Source organism: Exophiala viscosa (genome assembly GCF_022695815.1).
Source record: "Exophiala viscosa unplaced genomic scaffold EDD37scaffold_6, whole genome shotgun sequence".
Lineage (NCBI taxonomy): Eukaryota > Fungi > Ascomycota > Eurotiomycetes > Chaetothyriales > Herpotrichiellaceae > Exophiala > Exophiala viscosa.
The window spans coordinates 225,088-239,347 of record NW_026944358.1 but is presented as its reverse complement, the minus strand read 5'-3'; the positions used below and the strand labels follow the sequence as shown (position 1 = coordinate 239,347).

Below are 14,260 nucleotides of genomic sequence, written 5' to 3'. Positions count from 1 at the left end.
AACTGTAGAATGCTACAGGTGGGCAGCGACACCTTAACCTTTCTTTGCCAAATGATGCCTTGAATGGCAGGTGAGGACGCTGTGAAAAGGCCTGAGTGTGTCGTCCTAATGGTCTCCATTAGCACATCCTCGCCGACGAAGGCTGTTCATTCTTGGAGCTTGATCCTGTCAGGCTTGCAGCTCAGAAGCAGGAAAGTACCTTCAGTCAGAGGGCACTGGCAAAAATTACCACGTGCGGTGCTGAATCGACTGAATTTGTCAAAGGACGAGTACGAGTACCGTGGCATTGAAGGATTTCAAAACGCAAAGACGAGTCTGCCCGAGCTCCGTGACCGTGTCTAACGACCAACCGATGTTTCGCTTTAGCTAACCACGATCTTTTCAAGTATGGAAGCGCCGGGACAAAGCGCGATCTGAAGGCCGATCTCTGGACGATTCGACCTGCACTGTACATATATTGCGCGCGGTATGATCCGGCCATGGAAAAAGGACGTGAGTCGATAGTGTGACGTCTACTATCGACGATGAAGAGGTGTTGACTCGGAGCATTGATCCTCCACGGCACCGAGTGTCGAGCACGACTCGGGATTCAGGCCAATCAGGGCTGCGCGTCCAGCCTCCTCCACGGTCTATTCTTAATTCCGGGCGGTCCAGGCTCTAGGAATCCCTTATGCCCGCAGCAATATCCAGGCAGCCCGGGGTTTAAATTCCGATCCAGCCGGGCCTTGCGCCATAAGAGCGAGGCGGGCATTAGACGACACCGAGCAGCAGTCCAATATATGTATCACCCCAAGCCCCAGCTTTAACTCATCTTCAAGCTCGACCTACAATCAGACCGGAATCCCAGTTCAGGAACAAGAAAACTTATTCAATTGAGGACATACTATACAACCACTACGACTACCAGAATCTACACAGTCGCAGTCAGCAATGTCTTCCCGCACCTCCGTCTCCAGCACATACACCGACCTATCAGAAACAGCACGCACCATTTTGACAACACTATGCAATACGCGCGACTTCTCAGAGGTTGACCGCTACGTCTCTGAAGATGTGAGTGTGCAACACGAGGACGAACCCGCCGTGGCCTCGAGAGATGCGTTTGTACGCCGCTTCAGCCAGGCTCTGGAGCATATGCCCGAATTTCAAATCGATGTCAAGGAGGCGTGTGTCGACGAGTCGCAGCTCAAAGTCTGGGTGCGGAGCGAGATCACGGGGCTTCCGAACGGTGTTAAGAAGGAATCGATCGATATGATGACGTTTAATGAGGAGGGGATGTTGGTCAAGAGCGTCGACTGTCAGCGAGTGTTGGGTCGGAGAAGTGATGACGATTGAAAATAGAGATGGTCCACTGCAAAGGCCACGCACTGAGGTGGATCATAGCCTTTAGAGGTGATGACTCAGGAACTCGTGCAGGTGCAATGCAGACATTGATGCACAAAGCAGAAATCCCAGATGACAGGGTTGTCGACGAGAACAGGAGGAGGTTCACGACAGAGGACCCGCCACAATGGCGCCCAGTCAAGGCGGCAACGTGATAATGGAGCTGGTGGATGTTCAGGAGGGTGTCTTTGTCCTGAAAGGGCGGCCTTGGACTGGACCGTTGCATGGAGTGTCTACACTCGATAATCGTGTCGGTGTTGACCCATGGCTTGCTGTGGTGGCTCAGAGGGAGCTGGAAAGTTGGAAGTTTTGTCGGGACCTTCGAATTGGCCTGGAAGGAGAACACTACTCGTTGGAGCAACTTTGCACTCAGGCTGGAGGTATATCTCCTACGAATGTTCGACACAGGTACAAATTTGACTGCCAACATAGCATGGATGAAACTGTCCATCGAAATATGACTTGTATAATCTCTTAATAAGCTCCATCAAGTAATCACGAGGCTACCACAACTATGCGGCATCTTCAATGCTCCAGACTGTAGCGTCCTCACCGTAAGGAAATGTCTCTCGCTCATAGGTCCGGTGTTTGGCCGTAGGTGCATTACATTTGTAATAAGCAATATATCGTTACGTGCCTGGAAGAAATCTTGGGCGCGGGCTCTTTGTGTGCACGTTCGTGTGGCCGGCTGTACAGAACGAGCATTGCAATCAATGGCCAGAGATATCCATCAACATCAACAAGTTAGCCGGTCTTGGTCCCGCAGAATCGGTAACATTGACAATGAGTATTCGATTTGCGCAGTACTGAAGGAAGATGAATGACGATAGGGGAAGTGTTTTCGAGGACTTGGAGTAAAATCACCGGCGGCATCTCTTGGCGGGGAGGGTTCGGGTGCCCGTGGGTGCCTCATTCAATTGAACGTCAGCCTCGATGTGTTCCATCACATTGACACTTCAGCTGCAGACATCGTACTATGCGTTACGTCAAGGTCCAGATTACAAATTATGGCGATGCGGTCGAACGAGAGCTCAATCGCCTATGACCATGTCAGGCATTTTCGCGAATCTGAGACGAAGGTTGGCCCTTCGCGGTCCTTGCCAACGACGGTCACTGCCAGTGAACGGACAGATGACGAATGCTGTTGACTAAACATGAAGATGTCTCGCTTTCTCAACGCCAGAGGTATCTTGCCTGGCGAGCATGACTTGTCGGTTGATGCCCCGGACCAAGATCTTTGGATGCCTCCACCTCCCAGACCGTACGAGACGTTCGGGAGATTCCTGCCTCGTCGAGTAATGCTCCGGACGAAGTTTCGGAGATTCTCCGTTGGGATGACTGCACCGGGATGGACACGCAGAATGCAGTTGACGACAAGGCTCAGTTGTCTGCTCACAGTGTCCGCTTGTTGTCGAATGCACATGGCTCGGCATACCTCCACACTCGACAATGGCTAGCTGCATTACACGGCCAGCAAGACGTATGTGACATGGACGTGCTTGCGCTGAGTGAGAGGCATACACGGTAAGCTATATAAAGGCTTGAGATTCGTCGTCCACGATGCTCTTCTCAAGCCTCAATTAGGTTTCTTTCTTTACTGAATCTCAGGAACATCCAACCATTTTCATTTCATCGCCATGGCGGCATCCACCATCCTCCTAACCGGAGCAACAGGCCTGGTCGGCGCCACAACACTCTTCCAACTCATGACCCAAACCAACCACACCGTCATAGCAGTCCTCCACTCCCGCGCCAAATCCGAAGCATCCCTCGCAACTAAATACACCTCCCAGATCTCCGCACGCCGCCTGTCCTTCCTCGAGATTCCCGACATGACACGTCCAGGCGTCTTCGACGATGCAGCCGCCCAATCCGACGCCATAATTCACATCGCCACACCCCTAGCCTACGACGATGTGATTGAAAAGATGGTTAAACCTTCCTGGACGATCGTGCATAATGTCCTCCTTGCCGCTGAAAAGTCCTCCCGTACCAAACGAGTCATCGTAACCGGGAGCATGGTCGCCACATTTCGATTGCCAAATGACTTGTTCTCAGGTAAGACCATTACCGCCAAGAGCTGGAACGACATCCCTTTCGAGGACGCTGGGCTCACTCCCGCGAATGCGTACCAGTACTCCAAGGTCCATTCCGAGCAGGAGGCGTGGAAGTTTATGGCCGAGAAGAATAGAAGCTTCGACCTGATCTACCTGCTCGCGCCTGCGATCACGGGCAAGAGTATTCATCCGGGCCTCGTGCCGTCGAAGGAGGCGTTGGGCGGACAGGCTGGGATTTATAGGGATTTGTTCGATAAGGAGACACCAGGGTTTGTGTTTCCTTATTTCATGTGAGTTTCTCACAACCTTCCTCCACACAAATGATTCTTATTGACGAATGTATGGTCTAGGGATATCGAGGATGTTGCCAAAGTGCATATCAGGTCTCTTTCGCCGTCAGTGCCAGGCAATGAGCGGTATCTGTTCCATGCGCGCGAGTTGATGACGGGCAACGATATGGCGAGAGCCATGCGCGAGGACTTTCCAGAATTGAGAAGCCGTGTTCCTGCTCCGGATGAGGCGGCGGGCGATACCTTGCCGCGGAACCTGGTGAAGACGGCCATTTCAAAGGCAGAGAAGGTCTTTGGGACCGAATGGAACTCGGCGAGGCAGACCACCCACGAGACAGTTGCAGATATCATTGCCTTTTGAGAACCGGAAGTAAGCTTGGGAATTGATTATGAAGAACATGGCACCCTCAGTGGAATATCCCTGGTAAGTGTAGGTAGAAACACGTCAGGCAAGTGTTGAGCAAACAATGTATCTGCTGTGATGTACAAAATAGGTATACAAAAAGGCCACTGGACACACAAGTGTGCATGGTCCTCTGGCGAATATACACGCACCCTCCCAATGCATCTCCGGCCCTTCGTGAAGAAAAACGTAGAACCAATGCTCTGACGCCGTCGCTATATGAGAACACAAAAACATAGACAGTTTCATTTTGTCTTCACGAAAGAGAACTCCTCCACTTTCTTTACAGCTTTCACACACCGACCCTCAACTTCTCTCGACCACACATCAGCCACACAGATGGCAACGGCAAGACTTATAGCCCAACCGACGAAAAGTACAGCCGTCCACGTATAATTATCCGTTTCTCTGCCCTGAACACCCATTGACCACCACATCCGCTGAGGGAGCATATACCCGAACGCATGCAGCACAGGTCCCTGGACCAAATACAACCCAAAACTGATCTTGCCCAAATACTGCGCCAGATCGCTATTGCACATCTGCCGCCACTTGGACGTGTCAGGGTCTGCACGTGCAAGGAGCAACAAAAGTATTGCGGTGCCGATGTTCGGGTAGAATTTGTCCTTTCGGTCCATCCACTCTGGAATGAGCTTGTTAAGCCAGATGTATCCCGGGGCATAGTCCCTAGAACCATCGATCGGGTATGAAAGAAAGTAAAAAGCGACACAGAACCCAAACACACGCAGCCAAGACCAGGCTGCCGTCCGGGCTGTTGGGCGATATTGCGTCCACCCGTATTCCTTTCGTTTGTGGTCGGCTTCAGCTGCTAGGGAGCGAGGCGGCGATGGTGGAAGGCCACTGGGTAAAATATGCTTGTTTCGTTCTTCGCGTTCGGTCAAGAGCAGGTCGACCTGTGCCACGATGGCGCCGAGTATGTATACCCATACCTCCCAGTGATTCCAGAGAAAGTACATGTAAGTCATGAGGCACATGACTGCCAGACGCACGTAGACCCGACACTGAGCCGTGGCGATGAGTATCATGTACAGAAACAAAGAACCCTTCATTTCCGCCAAAATGGACCATAAATGCTGATCGTGCCACGGGTAGACGGCGCCTCGTGAGCCCTGGTTGAAGATATTGCTCAGGTCAAACATCTCCCTCGCCCAAAAGGACATTTGTTCGTAATATGTCGCAAACATGGCTGGTTTAGGCTCCCTCCATTCTCCTGGGAAGAGCATTTCGTGATCCAACAGAAACGGTCGATTGCTTTCGTAGTATCCGAAGTAGATGTAATGAGCGGTGATAAGGGTGATGATAAGTGTTGGGAGGTACAGTCTCAAAGCGCGACGGAATAATGCGCCGGAGATATTGACGAGGACTTTCGCCTGGGAGGGCTGGTCGTGCTTGTCCATGAGTTTGAAGAGCCGAAGCGTGGTCAGGTAGCCGGCAATACCAAAGAATACATGAGCCGTGAATCCTGAGTAAAAGTATCGAATGATGGGTAATTCGAGGATGTACATATGATGTTCGTCGGTGCCCCAGGGCTGAAATCCGAAATCGCTGAAGGCCATGGTATAATGAAAGGTGAATACTTTGATTGCGGTAATGCCTCGTAAGCCATTGAGGTAGCTGGTGGGAAACTGCTTCGGTGCGGGTGCCATGTCGTCCCAAACGTGCGATCTGACGAATTGCGGCACGAAACAATAAGCGAATCGCTTGCTCAGTCTGTAGAGATGCGACGGTCGGGAAGCCATGACGGCTTTTGAGAGGAGGTCCGCCGATGTCCCACGAAGTGGTCGAAGTTGGTGATCATCGTCCAGCGATGCATTGGCAAGGGGTGCCTTCTCCTCGACGAAGGGTTGCCTCAGTACATCTGCATCGACACTTGTTCGCTTCATGGCGACAACCGCATCATGAAACGAGAGACAGGCTATGGGGAAGAGTCAAAATGCGACCGCGACAGAGGTGCCCAATATATCAAAACTCTCAGATCCAGTTTGAGTTTGAGGACACTGGGCGCCGCGCCTTGACAAGAAGTATAGCTCCCATTAAATAAGGATTCCAATGTGATTGACAGATCTTCCTGACTAAACTGTCTGTGCGATGCAGCATACGCTCAGAGACCCCGGATGCAGCGAGCGACAGGAGACACTTTCCAAAGAACGGCACGCAATCTGTCGGGATGTCAACGATAAAAAAGGAGAGGAGTTGGGACAAATATACAGACCATAAGTTATTAGCTCAAACACCAAAATGTCTGTGAGATCAGTAGCAGGATAGCAAGCGAAGAGAACAGGGATCAGTACCACCCTCACCCCCTGGGCATTTGATGGTGATTTGCTGCTCGCGTGCTCACTTTTGACACTGGTGATACATTCTTCCTATTTGTGGATAGGCTCCTTGCGTTAGCCATGATTAGCTTCTCGGGCGTTACCCTGGGTGGGCACTTGGTGGGGTGCATTGGTCTTCTGTCAGAGAGTCTTAGGCGATTTCCCAGGCAGAGGCCTCAATTCTCGGCGCCACTGAAACCCTGTCTTCCGGGGCAAGTGGAGGTTCCAATGGAACTTCTTTTCCAGCGGCCAAGAAGCCTGAAAGGAGTGTTGCAAGTATCCGTTGATCTTCGCCTATAGAAACAGAGCAAGGGTGATGTCGTGATTGTAGCCAAGTACGTTGACTGATATCAACGCGACTCCCAGGAAATGGCGTGCTCCCTGAAGACTCTCCTAAAGAAACAGGTTGGGTGAGAAAGCGCGTTGCAACGGCCTGGCCTGCAACTGGGCAAAGTCCTCCCGCCACTTTCCGCCGGACGCTCGTATTCCGGCTCCTTATCTGATAACCTGAAACCCATTTTCTGGTTAGGGTTTCGTGTTCTGAGAGCGTCAATAATCGTGGAAGTACAGCACTGCTATTATTGCTGATTCTGCTGCTCCTCGATCTCGCGCCTAAGCATTGTGAGGCTCGCTGCATACTCAGCGGGCACGATAAGCCTGCACCAGTAGGAAATTGGCCCCTACAGTTCGATTCTTGGGACATTTACCGGGTCTTCCAGGGTTAATGTTGCAGCAATTCACTACACATGACTAGCCAAATGTCGGCTTCCTGACTCGTCTTGAGTCAATTGCCGCAAGACATTCACGAAGCCATGTTCTTCCTCTAGCAGTCGCGACCGGGCGAAGAGATAGAAAAGGTGCATACCACAGCAAATCAGTGATGGCTCCTCCCCTCGCAAGTCCAGCTTGTCCTTTCCAGGGTATGGTGAACCACCATAATGTGAGTACAGTTCTGTGACCGAGGTGTACATTCATCTGATGAGCTTGCTTGAATTGTTTGCCAACCACATGTCCATGATTACAACCCAGATGTTGATGAGGGCGGGTTCCAGCGAATACACGACGAGTGCGACCACTCAGACAACATGGAAATCCATGTCAAGATCAGATCGAGACTGCTCTCGCCAGTCACAGCCAGGTGTTTAGCCATGCATTGAGATCGTTATCGATAAAGCCCGCCTGCAAAAAAATCTGTGTCAACCCCCACCTGGCTTGCACTATTTTTCTCTATCCATCCACTCACAGGCGATCGCCGACGCCGAGGGACGATGATAAAATGCAACATTCACCTTCCATCCAACATGGATTTCTTTCTTTTCCCTCTCTGCAATTTCAATCAAGGTTCTCACCTCTACCACAGTGAGCGACTTCAGGAGTTTTGCGCTCACTAATCCTCAGAAAGCTCCAATTCACACATCCCACCGATCAACATCGGTGGAATTGATCAATATCGTCTTTTTCTCTCTGCGCGCGAAACTACGTCATTATGGGTAACACCAAAGACGTTAACACAGCCGTTCGAGCTACGAGTGTCGACCTTGGGCGCGATGTTTACGGCACCGCGGGCTCGAGCTCGAAATCGCCTATCGACGAGCACGGAAACCCCCAAATCGTCGAAGCCAGCCCCGAACGTCCTGCCGCCGTCGAGAAACAGACATGGCGCCAGAAGCTTGCATTCTTCAAGACAAGAGATTTTTGGTTCATCTTGGCCTTAGGTCAGGTACTGGCTATCTGCATCACGGGTACAAACACTTTGACCACTCTCTTGGCCGAGGAGGGAAACAGCATCCCCGCCTTCCAGACCCTCTTCAACTACATATTGCTTAATATCATCTACACGAGCTATACGATTTACAAATATGGGTTCAAGAAGTGGTTGCACCTCTGCATTCATGATGGCTGGAAATGTGCGTTGACAAGGCCCTTCCCCTTAGGCATCCTTGATCGCTAATGCTGCACAGATATCATCCTCGCTTTCATGGATGTCGAAGGCAACTATTTCACGGTCTTGGCGTATCGGTACACCACGATCTTGTCAGCCCAACTGATCAACTTTTGGGCCATCGTCATTGTCGTAGTTGTCTCCTTCATCTTCCTCCGCGTCCGCTACCACTGGGCTCAGGTACTCGGCATCTTCGTTTGCGTTGCCGGTATGGGTCTCCTGCTTGCATCCGACCACATCACAGGCTCCAACGGCGGTGATGTGTCTTCTGGCAACCAGCTGAAGGGAGATCTGTTCGCTCTCTTGGGTGCAACTTTCTACGGATTCGACAATGTCTATGAGGAATGGTTCGTGTCTGGTCGTCCACTCTACGAGGTCATTGGACAATTGGGATTCTGGGCCACACTTATCAACGGTGCCCAGGCCGGCATTTTCGATCGCCATAGTTTCCGGACCGCAACCTGGAACGGTGCTGTCGGAGGCTATCTGGTCGGATACACCTTGATTCTGACCATTTTCTACACATTGGTTCCGATTCTGTATCGTTTCGCCAGCGCCGCCTTCCAGAACATTTCGCTCTTGACGGGCAATTTCTGGGGTGTCATCATTGGACTTCACGTGTTCCATCTGCATGTACACTGGATGTACCCTATCGCTTTCACACTCATTATGGTCGGTCATTTTGTTTACTACTTTGGAAAGGGTGTGATGGGAGAAGCCCAAAAGGCGTGGTTGGGAGAAGATCAGGAGCGAGGTATCGATGGATTCGGTTCCGCCAAGAGAAGGATGAAATTGGCACAGCAGGGTTCTGCTGGTGTCAGGAGAGGCGATGAAGGAACAGAGAGCATGGGAGTGGTGTAATCGAAGAGACGTCAAAAGCGTGCATATTCCGACGACCACCATACTACGATTCAGCATCTCGAATGCAGAGGAGGCACCTCTGGGAGATATCGTTACGGTGTCGCCATGCGGCTTTTGAATAATGGACTGAGGAGATCACGACGTTACGGCCACTTTACGATCCGATCATGAAGGCCGGCAGATGTTTTTTGAGACGGACGTCGCAACTTTGCGCGCCATTTTGTGCATACTACCTATACGATCGTTACCATAATTGCAACATACATACAAAGGCAAACGAGATAATTCGGATCATGATGTTGAAATACCTTATCTACGAAATTCCACCTGAGTGTTTTGGGTACATGAGGCATCTGGAAGGAGAGTTGACGAAGCGACGAGTAGAAGTCCCCAAAAGACGGGATGCACGGTGAGACCTGCGCCGTCGTAGAGCTAAAGGGAGGGTGAAAATGATGTCTTGATTTGTTTGAATTTTTTTCCGCAAGCCTTCATGGGGACATTGCCCGAATCCCTCCATATGCAAGCAACACAGATCATTGATAGACGATCTGGCCATGCATCAACATCAATCACCCACCCCGTGTCCACCACCATCGATTCAACGCAGATTTACCGCTGCTGAAGAGCATGACAATGAACCTCCTTCTACACTCCTTCTTCGAGTCGACCCCTTGTCGCCCCATCCACGATGATGGAATCCCTTTTTCGATGTTTTTTTCCTTGCCCGATGCCCATGCTATGCCTTTCAAGTTGTCGTGGATCGGTCGAAGTAGTGCGAAACACCTCCATGACACCGAGCCCAGAAATCTAGTGTAGACCAGAAATCTAATGCTCAGTCTGGAAGTAGTTGAGCAGAACACTGCGCTCCTGGCTCTCCTCACCCCAATCCCGCACAACCACGCAAGAGCAGTTAACAACCTTCCTGGCATTTCCTTCGCGGTCCAACACGCACAAACCAGCCCACTCGCCCAACATCTTTCCGTCGGGGACCTTGATCAGCGGGATCTTGTGTTCCGAGCACAGCGCGATCACGAGCTTCTTGTAGGCTTCTTCCTCGCAGGCCTCGTTGAGCACGCACATGTGCGCCTGGCGACGATCGAGAGCCTTGGAGGCTTCGCGCAGACCTCGGGCCAGACCGTCGTGGATGAGTGCGATGCGGAGGACACCTGCAACACAATCCAAGTCAGCACCCACGCACCTCAAATATACGAGGACCAGAATGCTCCGCAAGCTCCGATGCTCTGCATCAAACATACCTTTCAGCGCATCAAGGACAGACATGCTGCCAGAAGAGGCGGCGGCATCGCCAGAGACTTCGACCTCATCGGCCGCAGGAACGGGGGAAGTGGGCTCTTCTCCGTCCGACTATCACACACACACACAAAGGTCAGTGAAATGCTCTTTCTCATTTTCCCATTCAAATGCTTTCACGACGTAGCGAGTACACCTCGGCCACCCGCTACCGCTAATTGAGTCGGAGTTGGTGGTCAAAACGTACCATATTGGCGATTCGCTACTTGTGTTGCAAGTACAAGATATCAGCAATGTCGGATGATCCTCAAAGAGTCTTTTGTAGAGAACGTATATTGATTTGAGAATGAAACCCGAAGTCGAATTCGAAATCGTCAAAAGTCAAGGTGGAAATTGCGCAGTTCGCGGCTTGGCATTGTGCGGGTTTGGATGGGCGGGTCGAGTCACGTGCATTGTCACTTCAACTGCCAGCCTCGCCTATGAGGTGCCCAGTCTAGTTGCAAACCATACCTACCTCTAGTCAAAAGTGCAAAAAATGAGTCAGAGGTGGTTGTTCATCTCTGTTGACTGTCATGACAGACATTTAAACCATGCGACGACTGCATTTACAGTAGCCTCTCACAGGCAAGTAACCATACTCAACCAAGCCTGTTAAGGTTGTCCTATCACGAATGTTCTAGCCCACAATTGATCCTCAGTCATAAGTCATCATGTTATCTTCTTGACAAACAGATCCAGGGCCTTAGAAAGCCCATCAACGAGAGTATCCATTGCTATAGCCCACAGGGGAATGATGAGGGCTCACACCATTAGTGAGTTTGTGTAGAGGTTGAAAAAGTCCATTAGGCTGAGGCGCTGGTTCTGTTGGAGAGTGAAGGCCAATAAGACGCAGAGATATTGGCTGTTTCTTTAGTGGCTGGAGATTGGCCAGATGAGGATGTCGAAAGATTTGGTCTTCGAAATCGGAGAGCTGTTTCTGTTAGTGACTTGATCAAATGATTTCCAGCGTCGACGTACCTTGACCCAAGAGAGTTCCTCCATGGCAAAGAACTTTGGTCTCTCTTCCTCTTCTCTTTCTCTAGCCTTCTGAATCGAGGTGTTGATCGCATTTGCCTCGTATTCAAAGGATAGCATGTTTCGAGACACTTTCCACAGACATTGGCGCTGCGCAGGCGTCACCAGCCGTTTCTCAAAAGAGGTATAGTTGCGAAGGTTCAGATCCTTGGTCAAAAGGAGGGAGGCGACTTGGAAGTTGGGCACCCACAACTCATCCTGGCCCAATGTGGCAACAGTTGGATCCAGCTGGGCGGTCTTGACGGTGAATAGAGGGAAGAATTTTGACAGCCACGCTTGACCTCTGACCATGGGATCATTGTTGTCAATCATCAGTGCTGTACAGCTGAGGACAATGGGCAACGCCTCCCTACGACGTCGTTCATATTCGAGGCGTTGTTGACGAAGCTGTTCCTTGTGTCTCCGTTGCCTCTCCTCAAGCTCACGTTTGATGCGTTCCTGACGTTCTTCTTCCTCTTTCTTGCGCTGCGCTGCTTCTTCCTCTGCTTTTCTGCGACGTTCTTCTTCTTCGGCAGCCTTGCGTTCTTCCTCGGCTTTGACAGCAGCTAATCTTTCCTCCTCCAGTCGTTTTGCCTCTTCTGCTTTTCGTTCCTCCTCCTTTCTCTGAAGCTCTGCCTCCTCTTTTCTCTGCTGCTCAAGTTCAGCTTCACTTGGTCCGACTTCAACTGGCTCTGTTTTTATCGGCTCAGCTTGTTCGGTGTGTTGAACGGGGAATTGCTCGCTGGATTCAGGCACTTCGTCTATTTCTGCCTCCGCATCATTGTCAAGGTCCATCTTTTCCGCAGCTTCACCCTCAAGGGGTTTGTCAGGCATCAGGATCGTTTGAGGTTTCGCTTCCTGGTTCTCGGACGAAGGTTTCTCGACATTGTCTTGGCGTACCGGAGTTGGTGAGTGATCGCTTCTTCTCTTGGGACCAGATCTTGGTTCCTCGGGACTGCTATCGATCACCGTCCTGCGCTTCTTCGCAAAGGCACGGGTATTCCCTTCCTCATGCGAGACAGGCACCGGAGAGCGGCTTTCTCTTGTCCTCTTAAGGGCAACATTAGAGCGGCTTTCTGTCTGTACAGCAACCATGGAGTCTTCCACATCCGAGGACTCTTCGGCCACCACCATGCTCTTGCGTTGTCGATGCTCTTTCCCAGACACTAACCTTCTGCGACGGTGTGCAGCTTCGGAGTCTAGGTGTGGCGGCTGTGGAAGGTCGCTCTGGCTCCTTCGCTTAACGTGACCTTGCCTGGGAGCGGAAACAGTCTGATCTTGGTCTGAGGAGACCGCAACGGACGAATCAGCGCCCTCCGTTCGTGCTTTCCGCCGCTCGCTCCCTTCGACTGGCATCAGATCTCGATCAACATCTTTATGCGATGTTTGAGGTGATTTGTTTGGAAGTGACTTGTGTGTCATGGTAGGACTTGATGAATTGCGCAATTTCGTAGACAGTGGTGACTGTGAACGGCGCAATGTTCGTACCTTCAGCTTGTCGGAGTCTCGTGTCGCTCGTGGCGATGTGGTTTTCCTCGTTTTCCCACTAGCATACTTGTCATACGCATTCTTCAAGATCTCGTACTCTTTCTGCCAATGCTCACCACGTCGCTCAGTCGCAATCTCGAAGTAAGTCCTTCCTTTAAAAAGCTTCCTTGTCGGATTGAACCCAGACTGCTCCACCAAGAGCTTGACTACCTCAGGATGGCCCCTACCAATCGCTGCTAGCATTGGGGTATTGAATCCAGGCTTGTATTGTCGAACGGGTTCGGGATCGGAATCTGGCTGGCCCATACCCAGCAGATACTGCAAGACCTCCTCATGTCCAGCTTTTGCCGCGGCTATCAAAGATTCTGTATCCGCCTTTGTCAACACGTTAAGTATGTTGACCACGCCTTGAACATCGCCCTTTGCAGCCAAGCGCGTCAGGTTTTCTTGAGTGTTAGCCTGCCAAAGTAGATCGTTCCTGGTTGACTCGCTGCGACCCGTCCTACGCCTGGACCCAACTGCAGAACCAAAGGCTGGCGGACTCTTCGGGCCTATTATTGGGGGCGAATCCCGAGGACTTGCAGCAGAAGCAGCCCTGGAAGAATGGTTGTCGCGCGGTGCATCGGTCTGGTCAACTGAGATCCGGCGGCTGACAGGCTTGTCTTTGGCTTCGGCTATCAATCTGCGAATCACGGCGTAGTTTTCATCGGATTCCTTGACAAGTTCATATGGCTCCTCACCCTTCGCATTACCCAGTCGTGGATTTGCTCCATGTTCCAGTAAAAGCCGGATAACTTCCAGGTGCCCATTTTCCACAGAGTCAATAAGAGGTGTTTCCTTATCAATATTCAGTGTATCGATTTCGCAACCCTTTTGCAACAGAAATTGAACAATCTCTATGTGGCCTTCCAGCGCCGCTATCTGGAGCGGTGTATTTCCCGCGTTGTCAGCCACATTCAGATCCTCCGGTCGTTCGTCGAACTTCAATTTGGCCAGCTCCAAGTCGTTGTTGTTACAAGCTCTTGCAAGGAATGTCCGGCCATTCCTATCCCGGAATTTGCGAGGGCCCGGAGCTGCTCCCACTGTCTTTGCTGGTGACATGGTATCATGGTCGGCGGATGAATATTTGGTCAATGAGGGTCTTAGTCGCCGTGGTGAATCTGAATCGTCCGATGAGACTGAATCTCTTCTTTGAT

At 51.2% G+C, this 14,260-nt stretch overlaps 4 protein-coding genes across 4 annotated transcripts; 2 read left to right on the top strand and 2 right to left on the bottom strand.

Annotated features, from left to right (window-relative positions):
- Positions 1–3,020: 3,020 nt before the first annotated feature.
- On the top strand, positions 3,021–4,091 carry EDD37DRAFT_609671 (uncharacterized protein; the record flags this gene model as incomplete). The annotated part of the gene is made up of 2 exons (XM_062815150.1): positions 3,021–3,730; positions 3,791–4,091. 2 exons carry the CDS (start codon positions 3,021–3,023, stop codon positions 4,089–4,091), a joined length of 1,011 nt encoding a protein of 336 aa, XP_062669344.1.
- Positions 4,092–4,125: 34 nt separating this feature from the next.
- EDD37DRAFT_686999 (acyltransferase family-domain-containing protein) lies at positions 4,126–6,500 on the bottom strand. The gene is made up of 2 exons (XM_062819926.1): positions 6,367–6,500; positions 4,126–6,313 (listed from the first exon to the last, which is right to left on the bottom strand). The coding sequence occupies exon 2, from the start codon at positions 6,035–6,037 to the stop codon at positions 4,379–4,381; it is 1,659 nt and encodes a 552-aa protein (XP_062669343.1). The 5' UTR covers positions 6,038–6,313; positions 6,367–6,500; the 3' UTR covers positions 4,126–4,378.
- Positions 6,501–7,558: 1,058 nt separating this feature from the next.
- On the top strand, positions 7,559–9,356 carry EDD37DRAFT_424346 (uncharacterized protein). Its single transcript, XM_062812596.1, has 2 exons — positions 7,559–8,376; positions 8,431–9,356. The coding sequence occupies exons 1-2, from the start codon at positions 7,956–7,958 to the stop codon at positions 9,270–9,272; spliced, it is 1,263 nt and encodes a 420-aa protein (XP_062669342.1). The 5' UTR covers positions 7,559–7,955; the 3' UTR covers positions 9,273–9,356.
- Positions 9,357–10,097: 741 nt separating this feature from the next.
- On the bottom strand, positions 10,098–10,598 carry EDD37DRAFT_565121 (40S ribosomal protein S12; the record flags this gene model as incomplete). Its single annotated transcript, XM_062814038.1, has 2 exons — positions 10,098–10,438; positions 10,529–10,598. Coding segments are annotated over 2 exons (411 nt in total), but the record flags the coding sequence as incomplete, so codon positions are not given.
- Positions 10,599–14,260: the final 3,662 nt, after the last annotated feature.